Source organism: Bemisia tabaci, chromosome 8, assembly GCF_918797505.1.
Source record: "Bemisia tabaci chromosome 8, PGI_BMITA_v3".
Classification (NCBI taxonomy): domain Eukaryota; kingdom Metazoa; phylum Arthropoda; class Insecta; order Hemiptera; family Aleyrodidae; genus Bemisia; species Bemisia tabaci.
The window spans coordinates 24,169,004-24,181,201 of NC_092800.1; the positions used below are offsets into that span (position 1 = coordinate 24,169,004).

The 12,198-nt window shown below is 40.3% G+C and overlaps 1 protein-coding gene across 2 annotated transcripts in view; it reads right to left on the minus strand.

Moving 5' to 3' along the window:
* The window catches only part of LOC109032554 (uncharacterized protein ZK1073.1), an 89,706-nt gene that overhangs the window by 6,927 nt on the left and 70,581 nt on the right, over window positions 1-12,198 (minus strand). For both annotated transcript variants that reach the window (XM_019044741.2, XM_072303423.1), the window contains exon 6: window positions 10,984-11,058. In XM_019044741.2, coding sequence (XP_018900286.2) covers window positions 10,984-11,058 — 75 coding nt within the window. The remainder of the gene's footprint in view (window positions 1-10,983; window positions 11,059-12,198) is intronic.

Genomic DNA, 12,198 nt, shown 5'->3' on the forward strand with positions numbered 1-12,198 from the left:
AAATTTCCGCCGCCTTTATATTTTTTTACAAAGAAATTGTTCAACGAAGCTGTCCGAAAATTTCACTTAATTTTCTTTGTGCTGCCGATAAAATTTAGTGAAATTTCCAAACAGATTCAACCAACAATTTCTCAGTAAAGAAATAAAATGGCGGCGGAAATTTTTAAACGTCGCATGGCGCTTGTGATACTTTGCCTGGAAGGTGACGATCTATTAACGGATCCTCCAAAATGGCCCTCCGAATATGTTGACACACAACCGTGACCCCTGTGAAGGTGTGCAAACGGTGGTTTAATGATCACTTCTTTCTCCGCCTCTGTAGACACACTTCCATTGCTACTGCCGTATTCGAACTGAAATTGAGATCCTTCAAAATATGACTAAAACCTACTTTAAATGATGTGACGGATACTGCTGAAACAGCATCTGTCCTATTTGCAAGGAAAGAGAGTTGGACCGCATTTAGTAACAAAGAACTACAATTTTTGGCTCATCCATACATTATCTTGGTCGTATTTTCCACATTTACCAGAAACTTCAAGTTGATGTTCAGTGTTGAGCGCGTATACCCAAACAGTGTTTCGGCACAACAATGTTACAATTCTCATGAATTGATACAAAACAAATATAGTAGTTTTGCTTCGCCAAGCGATGTCCAAACATATTGATGTGAGACTCAAATGAGGATAGAAGTTAAATAAGTAATTTAAGGCAGGAAGCTCAGAAAGTCATGCAAAAGCGTGTTTTTTTTTCGTTTCATGGTGAGTGATGTACAATGGTGGCGAAAACAGGAAAAAATTAATTAGATTTGCGGCGTGATCGTAGATTTTTTATCATGTTTTAATTTTTTAAAAGCACTGCATTTTGCTCCGTCTCGAAATGGTTGCATAATTTTTTCTCGCTCTTTCAATGGAAGCCTCTGAAAATCGTATGCAAAAATATTTAGTCAAAACAAGGATATGAGCGAAAATTTCGATATGCTGTAAGTGCAGTACGTGATCTTCTAGTTTTATTACGTCGAATCATGTCGAAAATGAGGTCCTCTTGTGTAATAGGCATATCACTTCATTCGTAAGGAAACACTGGGCTCAGTATGGCTAAATTCTAAAAATACGCATCTCGATCTTAAGTATTATTACTTTTTGCCATGTTTTCCCTGTGCCGATACCAAGGTTGAGATGTGGTGCTTCCTTGTGTCATTACGGCTCAGGTGACTAATGATAAACTGCTGTCGCATTTATAAAAACAGGGTAAACGAGGAAATTTTCTACAAGAAGGGAGAATCGATGTGAATGAGTCTTACCTGATCGATAATCTGACGAACCAGTCAGACGTGTGAAAGCGGAAAGAAAACAGAAACCAAACACACATGCAAGTGTTAGAGAAACTTCAAGATTGAACAAGTGCAACATCTAATTAGTTTTCCCTTTCTCTGGCGTGGCGTGATTTGCGATATATCGATTGATCAGCCGTTTAAAACCTATGGGAAAGGATCGATAAACAAGGTTTTCGCAACGAACACCCCAGTGATCGATTCTTTACCATAGCTTCAAATGGGGAGATATCGATACTCGATCATTCATGCCTCGCCACTGTTCTCCTTAAATAATGGTACAAAACATGGATCATAGGCTCGTTTATAGATTGATAGGAGCACAATAGAAACTTCCGGTGAATGATAGAGGTGACTAACATTCTTGAAGAGGAGAAAATAGAAATGGGTGATAAAAACAAAACACGTGTCACGGTACACTGTGCGAAAAGTTGAACCCAGAAACTAAATTTTCAACCACAAAATGGCGTATCGTCGGTGAATCTACCAAACCATGCATCTCAGTTTGTGACGTTGCAGAATTCCTGTCATTTTCCATGTTTCAAATGAAATACTTCTCAACACCAATTCTTGAAAATTCTGCGTAAACTTCGTGGAATGATATTAATTTATTCTGATTAAAAAATAAAATAAAATGAGAGCGGAGATTTTTAAACACCGCAAACGAGATACGTGGTCTATTAGTTCACCGTTGATATTTATCTCTTTTTCAGCAACTAGATTCAATAACATTTTTAAACTCCCTTTGCCCAAAATAACAAGACTATTATTTACTTCCCCGTTTCACCAGAGGCTTCATAATTGCACTCGTATAACCCTGGTAAAAATTGGCGATAAGAGCTGCGTTTCAAAATACCATAGGAATTCTTATAGCCGGCTAAAGAAGGCTACAGAAAATCGTATAGCTGGCTGTAGAATGCGGAGAAAATCATACGGCCGGGCTATACGAAGCGATAAAAAATTATGCAGCCGGGCTATAGTTCCTATCGCCGGGCTTTACACTTTATCGCCTGGCTGTTGCTTTTTAGCCATCGCTTATAAAAGGGTATGAGAAATTGTGTAGAAATTCGTGTGCTTTGGAAATCATTAAGTTTGATACGGAACCACCTTAATATTTACAAAACACACATTATATTTTCCTTTAATACATTTTTTTTTCATCAATTAAAATGAGAATAATCCATACAGGATGTGCAAACATTTCAAAATCATGAGTTGAATGACGCTGACTCCGCCAGATTAAATATTAGAGCCTAACACAAAGCGGAGCGGCGACGCACTGGCGCCTACAAACCTAACAGGGATACTTCACGCATTGCGCAACGCGTGAAGTATCCCTGTTAGGTTTGTAGGCGCGTTTCGCCCTGGCTACCCGCCTGCCACGGCGCTTGAAGCAACTATTTCACACCAGACGTATTGCACAGTATCATACGAAACTGAAGGCGCTCTAATATATTAGTAATGGCAGGCATCCATCAAAAGTACGGAGCTTTCCTCGCAAAATAAATCAAGATACTACTGCCGAAAAAGAGAGCAGTTTTCCAAAAACTCACTAAGTCCTAGCATCCGTAATTAGTAACGTTTAGCATACACTTTATCGCCTGGCTGTTGCTTAATCGCCATCGGCTATGAAAGGCTATAAGAAATTGTGTAGCCGGCTATAGAAGCTATTGCAAATCTTACAGTCGGCTGTAGATCTATGGTATTTTGGAACACAGATTCTAATGCCAATTTTTACCAGGGAAACTGGATCTCACGTAGCAGAGAATCTCTAAGTAGAAACTTGATAGCATCGAATTGCATTAAAAGAACTATTTGATTTTAAAAATTGCTGTCAACCACAGTAACATCGCCATAATAGACTGAATTAAATAGCCATTTAATTGCCGAAAATGTGTTAACAAAATTTAGAGCCAATAATTGTACCATGAAATAGAATCTATTTTTTTCCCCGAAAAAAGGATTTTTCAGCAAAGAAGATTTGTAGACATACCACGAGTAGGAGAAAATTTGGATTAAATATAAGTTTCATCGATATGATTTATTTTTTCTGCCCCCATAGGTATTGCCCATCAACCTTAATCCTAATTCTCTGCTGCATGGGAAGTTGACTTTTTTGCCTTGTAAGACGTAGCTCCAGCTTATATGAGCTTTCAAGTTCGGGGATGAATGAGTAATAAGTATATTTTAAAAAAAAATCAAGCATCGGACCTAAGGGTGAAATTTAGCCTGACGTGTATTCACTCTTGCAGGAGTTTTGCACTCGTATGACTTTACTTAAAGTTCTGTCTAGAGGAGATGCACATAGAAACAAAAGAGGATTTATGAGTTTAAATCCTGTAGACTTGATCAGCCGATTTGGTTTTAATCAAAGCTCCCGCCGAAGTGAACGAGCTCGAAGATCTGCAGATTCATTACCTAATGCAAGTCAGTGGGTTTTCAAGGTAAATCGACTACATTTGTTTGAAGTTAAAAGATAGGTAATCAGAGAAGACGGGATTTAAAAGCTAAGTGAGGAAGTACGACGACAGCCTGGGCTCATCAGCGAAAAAGGATGTTCTGAGCTAAAAGGCGAACGTTTCCGGAGAAATGGAGCGAGAAGCTGTTTCGCAGTTGCCAGACCGCTGGTTCCTAATCAAATTAGGTAAACTTGAAAATATTAATTTTCTAATGTACCTTAGTGGCGAGCCTTGTTAAATATTTCAAGAATAAATGTAAGACTGGTATTTTTTACGAGTTCGAAAGAGTAAATGCGTAGAAAAGCGTACAAAGAAGTCGTAGAAAGTCACAATTTCATAATTTCACGCAACAAATATCCGATCAAATAGGTAAGAAGAGGTACTTCGTATTTTTTACGTATTTTGCTCGTAAAAAATACAACATGTAGGTAGGCATTTCGTTTTAAGCCTATTTCAGTATTTTTTACGAGTTTTTTACAGTATTTTTTGTTTACATTTTACATCATATCATACTGGGGTAGTTTTTCACATCGTGCATGAGTATCAACAAAACACAGCTTGCTCCCTTTTTTCCCGTCACTTTGCACCGGCATTGACGGTTGCAAAGATTTCTGTATAAATTCGTGAAATGTTTGTTCGTTGGACGTTCCTTGCGGATGGTTCATAGTTTAATTTATTCGAAACTCGGCAAACACGGAAGAAAACTAAAGCACATCGAAAACCCTCTATAATTACCCATTTGGTGTACGTGATCACATCAGGAACCAATCTTGAAGTTTCATTTCCACCGCCCTTCGAGTCGTAAAAAACTCTTCGAGCGTCTGTTCTGTTCGCTGCGTTTGTTCTCCAGAGTGCGCGACCTACTTCATGAACTGCGCGCCATTGACAAGCACTCTTTGACGGCAAAGGTCAATTTTTGTATCGCTCATCGAGAGATGGCTCATGTTCTCCCGCAGAGTTTTTCGGGGTCCCATTAGTGGTCACTCAACCTTCTCTTTTAACATCCATCTCTGAGCCCGAACTCTTTACTTTTCTTTCGTTCTCCTTTTGGCGATGGCTCCAGTCGAAAAATGAGTATCTCTATCAGGGCCGGATTTACCTACTTGCCGCCCATGGGCTGCCTGTATTTTGCCGCCCCCTTCTGATTCGTTATGAAACATCGATACAAACCATGAAGTGGAAGTGCCGGAGGAGGAGGGGTGCATAAGACGCGTCTACTCGTGTTGGGCACATTTTTTGTGAATGCCCTGTCAACACTAGCAAAAGTTCACGGAACTTTGCGAGAAAGTTAAGTTCCATAAACCTATCTCTGTGTGGACAAGGCCTTTCATTTATAATAAACGAAATAATCATGAAAGAATACACATAAATGTGGTTTAATAATTTTAATTTCCGCCAACCGCATTGTGTTTGGCGCAATGCGTGAAGTATCCCTTCAGTCTTAAAGGCGCTATGCGTTTCATGCCGACCGTACTGTTTTTGACGCAATGCGTGAAGTATTCATGCAGTCTTGTAGGCACTATGAGTTTCACGGCAACCGCTCCTGACCGCACTACGTTTGACGCAATGCGTGAAGTATTCATGGAGTCTTGCAGGCGCTCATACGTGTATCATGCTGACCGGCGCGCCGAGGGCTTCTCCTTTCCAACTCAAGTCCTCGTCATCATTGCTCTCTGCGCTGCTCCAGGCCAAATTGCGTATTTGGTTTCTCTCTCAACTAGACTAATAGAAGGCTCTGTCTTTTGCACCACCGAAAGACGAACAAATTAGAAATTACTATATTTTAACTCTCAGTGAATGAGAGATTTCGTTCCCTTTCTCGTTTGTAATTTTTTTTCTGAATCCCATTTTTTTTATACCTACATTTGAAAAAATTTCAACATTTGCCGCCATGGGCCGCGGCCCATGTGGCCACCCCCTAAATCCGGCCCTGATCTCTATATAATCGATAAAAAAAATAGGAACTAACCAAGACGTATTGAAATTTTTTGTGCATATTATCTAATGAGTGAATAAAATTCACAAGGGAAACCAATAGCATCTATTTTGTTTCTATAAAATGAACCGGAGATTTTGGTTCCTTAGGTACTGCAAAATGTGGTCCATGTGGTCGTCCGTAGGGTGAGGGATCCTGATACCGCAAAAATCAAAATGGAATTATCCATAAACAATGTGCGAAATCACGTATCTCCGTTCAGGCATTTCAAAATTTCCGCTCTTATTTTATTTTTTCGAAGAGAAACAGGCTAACTCAATAGCTTAAAACTTACAAGGAATATTTTGCTGACAAAAAGGGAAATTCAAGGCAGTTTTCAAGAAATTACATTGACTAGTTTCCCTAAGAAAAATTAAAGTATGTTAAGAAGTCTGCAACATCGCAAACGAAGATACGTGGTTTTGCACTTCAGCCATCGATATATGCATCGTAGGTACTGTCAGACTTGAAGAAACGCCCTACAAACTTTAAGGCCTAAAAAATGCTTCAGAACGAGACATTTTTTAAAAAAGCAGGGGTGTTTCGGTGTTCTTTCATCACGATTTCAAATTTAAGGGCTTATTCTGCACGTGAAAATGCATTTTAGAGAGAAAAAACCCAGTAATATTGTCGTGTTCCCAGAGGAATGAATGATCAAATCTAAAATCCCCGCTGCATGCAAGAACTCCATTATAATCAGTATGGATTCAGTTTCAGTGGCGAGGCGTGAACGGTCAATTATCGATATTTCCCCATTAGAAGCTATGGTGAAGAATCGATAATTAAGGTTTTCGGTGCGAATACCCTGATTATCGATTCTTTTCCTAGGTTTAAATATCAGATGAATCGATATATCGCAGAGCACGCCACGCCACTGTATGAATTAAGTGTAAATAAAATTCGCCCCTCGTTTCGCCTCGGAAGGCACGTTTTGAAATACGCCTTCATCATTGCCGTGATTAGGAAGAACGTCGTATAAGCCTTTGGACGTTGCAAAATATCCAATGATAAAGTGTGAATTTCCAGAGAAATTCGAGAATATTTTTCTTCGAATTTTTCAGAGAATTTTACTCGCAACTAGATCTAAATCATCTGAGAATTTCAAGAAAAAATATTCATAACATCCCCACAAAATAAACATTTTATCGGACGAAATTTGGTGGTTCTCGAAAGTTCATATGATGTTTTTCTTCAGCACGGCAGAACGGCGAACCGTTCGATCTAGTTCCTCCTTTGCCACCCAATTTATTCCCCGTCTTCCCATCAATCTTCATCCGCCTACTTTCCGTCCGGTGGCTGTATCAGGAAAGGCTGCAATTAACACCCTTCAGTCAATCTCGACACATTGAACTAGCATACTAATGTTCTTTTACCCCTCTCCTCTTTAAATAAATATTGTACTGTACTGCCGTGCTAAGGAAAATCGCCGTATGAACATTCAAGAGTTGCCAAATTTCCTTCGATAAAATGTTTATTTTTGAGGAGAGCTATGAATTTTCAGAAATTTCAAATGAAATTGCAAACAGAATTATCTGAAAAATTGGAAGAAAAATGCTTACTTTTCCCGAAAATTCGTGATTTGTTAAAAGAAATTTGGCAACGCCTGAAGGTTCATACGGCGTTTTTCCTTAGCACGGCAGTATAGCACATAGGAGTTTTTTTTTTAAAATTCTCAATAGATGTCGCCGGTTTGCTCAATGGTATCCAAACAGACTCGCTCATCCCTTTTTAACAAGCAAGGGTTCTGTCTTGGCCTGTCGTTATATTATCGGACGACGCAAATCTGGAACATATACAATGGTCGCCTCGTTAAAGGAATCTTATCGACGCTCATGAGACTGAGGAACGCCTCCCGCTCGCCTAGCGCCCCAATTATCGATCGAGCCTAGACGCCTATATCGGGTGCGGATCTGGCCATTAAGCCCGGTCCTTCCCACGGATTTCCATTCAAATTAGTCGCGAAGCGTGAAGAATCGACTATCGATGTATTCCTGATTGAAGCGATACTAGAGAATCGATTATAAAGCCGTTCGTCGAGCACCCTGATAATCGATCTTTTTCCATAGGTTTAAACATCCGACTAATCGATTTAAAATATTAAAACGCCATATTCAAAAATCGATATATTCCCAATTGAAGCAGTAGTAGATGGTCGATTACTAAGCTATTCATCGAACACCTTGATAATGGAGATGTTGCAGGTGTGAGGAATTTGCGATTTGACTACTGATTCTTATGTACAAGTTCGCGAGAAACACGATGGTGCCACTGGTTTTCTCTGAAATAAACTCCCAAGCTCAAAAAAGCTCTCAAGTTGAGGCCAAAATGGAGGGGATATCCCACGCTATCCTGAGAGTCCACCTCTACATCAAGACACACTCTCCATGCAAAGATAGGGAGCAAATACATTAGCAGGGTTGCCGTGTTTTCAGTTGTGTAGTCCCCAAATAAAGTGGCAGCCCTGTCAATGTATTTGCTCCCTATCTTTGCATAGAGAGTTTGTCTTGATGTAGAGGTGGACTCTCAGGATAGCGTAGGATATCCCCTCCATTTTGGCCTCAACTTGAGAGCTTTTTTCAAGCTTGGCAGTTGATTTCAGAGAAAACCAGTGGCACCATCGTGTTTCTCGCAAACTTTTACATAAAAATCAGTAGTCAAATCGCAAATTCCTCACACATGCAACATCTCCATTGATCCGTTTTCCATAGATTTAAACAGCAGACTAATCGGTTTAAAATCAAAACACAATAATCGACTATCGACGTATTGCCAATTGAAGCGATGGTATAGGATCGATTACCTACTAAGCCGTTCGTTGAACACCCTGATAATCGATTCTTTTCCATCAGTCAGGATGGCGGATCAATCGATTTAATCGTATTGATTCCAATCGAAGGCGGGAGTCGTCGGCCGCAGGGATGACATTCACGGCCATCAGTATAGGTATTCGACAAGCGCCGGGTCGCGACGCCTCGCGTCCGTCACCGGAAAAGGTCAACCGCTCGGCTGAAATCAAGGGCCCCCAAGGAGGATCTAATTGGGCCTGCTCCCTCTACGACGGGCTATATATCATCGGTTTATTCCGTCAATTTTCGTGGGTCTAACATAAGGGCGTATCTCAATTTCCAATCGAGGCGTGTTTTCCGTATTATCCCATGCTTGCCGGGGCTTGTGTGGAAGTAGAGATACGCCCTTACTCAGAGGGGTGACGATTTGTGGAGGCTTTTCCAGGGCCCAACCGTGGAGAGGCGCACGGTAGAGCGGGTTGTTGGAAGCTAGCGGATAGTATTGACATTAATGGACATAGCTATAGACATAACATAAGGGCGTATCTCAATTTCCAATCGAGGCGTGTTTTCCGTATTATCCCATGCTTGCCGGGGCTTGTGTGGAAGTAGAGATACGCCCTACGTCTTGAGGGTGACGATTTGTTGAGGCTTTTTCAGGGTCCAACCGTGGAGCGGCACACAGTAAAGCGAGTTTATGGAAGCTATATTTTGAAATTGATAGACAAAGCTATAGACAAGGAAGAATAAGGGAAAATAGAGCGATCTAATTGGTTGAAACGGTTGGCCGCTATAGACTAGGGGAAAACTGATGGACTAATTAAAGGGGCGTACCGTACCGTTTGAGTGGAACTCATTTTAGAGCTAGTTAATGGAAGATAGCGGCTTACAGGGCCGGATTAAGGGGGTGGCCACATGGGCCGCGGCCCATGGCCGCAAATTTAGGGGGCGGCCAATTTTGCAATTTTTCTAAACGTAGGTAAAAAAAAATCGGATTCAGAAAAAAATTATCAATGAGAAAAGAGGACAAAATCTCTCTTTCCTGAGAGTATCGTAATTTCTAATTTTGTCGTTTTTCGGTGATATAAGAGACAGCATCTTTAATTAGTCGAGTTAAGAGAGGAACTAAACACGCAATTTGGTCTGGAGCTCAGCGCAGAGAGGAATGGCGACGAGGACTCGAGATGAAAAGGACAAGCCCTCGGCGCGGCGGTCGGCATGTAACACATATGATCGCCTACAAGACTGCATGAATACTTCATCCATTGCGCCAAACACAGTGCGGTCAGGAGCGGTCGGCGTGAAACGCATACCGCCTACAAGACCGCAGGAATACTTCACGCATTGCTCCAAACATAGTGCGATCAGCGCGGCGCAACGGCGGAAGTTAAAATTATTCAACCACATTTATGTTTGTTCTTTCATAATTTTTTGGTTCATTTCTCATAAATGGAGGACCTTGTCCACACAGAGATAGGTTCACGGAACTTAACTTTCGCGCAAAGTTCCGTGAAATTTCGCTAGTAGTGTTGTCAGGGTTTTCGCAAAAAAATTATCCAACACGAGTAGGTAAACGCGTCTTACGCACACCTCCCCCTCCGGCACGTTCACTTGATAGTTTTTTTTTTTTTTTTGATGTTTCAAAACGAATGAGAAGGGGGCGGCAAAATACAGGCGGCCCATGGGCGGCAAGTAGGTTAATCCGGCCCTGGCGGCTTATTTTTGAAATTGTAGACAAAGTTATAGACAAAGAAGAAATAGAGAAAATAGAGCCATCTAATTGGTTTAAACGGGTGGCCGCTACAGACTAATTGAAAAATGATGGACTAACTAAAGGGGCTTTCGTGGGTTGTCGTTAGTTACCTACTCTATTACTGACCTTCTTCAATTATTATGCATTGCAGTCACCCGCTTTCCACCAATATCATCTCTCCGTTTCCTTTTTGTCCTCTTTATCGATCGCTTTTTCTATCAATTTCAATGATGAGCAGGAGTGCAGAAAATGTTTAGCCTTCACATTTCCGGAGGCTGCTCTCACATTGTTGTCCCGTATGAGATTTTCTTCCTTTCACTTTTCTTACCTCCCAAGAAGGATGCTCAGATTTGGTAATTATTCATGACGAAATTGACTGAAGCTGCAAATCAGATACTCTAAAACCTCGAAAATTTTCTGGATGAAGCCCTCCAGACCCCCCTCCCGCCCCCACCCTCGTTCGAAGTGTCTGGATCCGCCTATGGTCAAAAATCCCAAGAAAGCAAATAAGCGACAGTAAGTTTATTTCCGCTGAAACTAGGAGGTGGGACCTTCAAAGATGTTTCATTTGCGTTGAGATATACACGTTAGAATGGGTACAGAAAACATTAAAGGGAGCAACGCAAATATACAGCCATGTACAATGAATGAGTTAAGCATGAAAGTACAAAACTTACATGTCCAAACTTGTGGAACACCAGGTATTCTGTCGCTGACTGACTAACTGCATTCTTTCCTTTCCAATTGACAAACTGCAATAAAAAAAGATGGGTCAAAAAATTGAGGATTTTTTTTTTTATTTTTAGAAAATATAAGTAGCACACTAACACAAGTACGCAAGGATTTTGTCGAAAGGAGGTTCTTGTATTTTGTTTCTCTGTAAACATTACGTAAGTTAGATTTACAACAACGCGCGTCGAAGCCATTCCATAACTTCAAGACGCGCTTAAAGATTCTTTTGACTTTCTATTTGCGAAAAAAATCAGGTTCGTTAGGCCTTAACATAGGTGGGTACAGCAAATTGACATCATTGTTTTTTACCCATTTAAATCTATGAAAATTTATCGATTCTTGGAGGGGCCACGTGCTTTGACAAGAATCGATTATTTTACATAAGTTTAAATTGAGAAAATCCGGTGTTGCCAAATTGCTGGATCCGCTGTTGAACACTATCGCTTTGTGAGACCAAATTATTTTCTTTTCTTTCCTTTTCATGAAAGCGTTATGCGTTGGCAAAAAGAGACTATGCAACCTCCCTTTTTCCTTTCGGAAACTGACCATAATTGTTCATAGTTCACAAGGTCGCCAAAGTACCTAATATTATCAAAACTCATTTGATTTATGTACCTAGAGAAAAGTTGAAGATTGAATGCTCAATCGGTGATCGTAACAACTTGGACTGGAAAATTGACGTTTTTGGAAATTATAGGAATTAATTATTTGATTTTAACCGAAACTAGCCTAACTGGAATCCACGTTTCATAATGTTTTATTTTATTAACAGTGAACGAAATGACAAGTAGCGCTTTGAACTTTTCTGTAAATGTTTCAATGGTTCACAAATTGTCAAGTCTAATGTTGTTCACTTTTTTACGAAAAAATTAAAGTATGAGAAAAATTAAGGCAAAATTTGATGCGCTCAGTATAATTCTATCCGTCGACTTAAGTTATACTTGAGGGACTTAAGGTCGGCTTAAGGTCGTAGTAACGCGGTGAGGGACCATGCAAGCAGTATCGTTTTTTCATTCTTAAAGGTAGAAACAATACGAAATTGGGAAAAGCTTCAATATTCATGCTAATTTTTAAAATTCAAACACTAAAACACGATTCTTTGACACACTGAATCGATCCAATCTGTATAAGTGTGTCATCCCTGAAAAATTTCGCCGCGA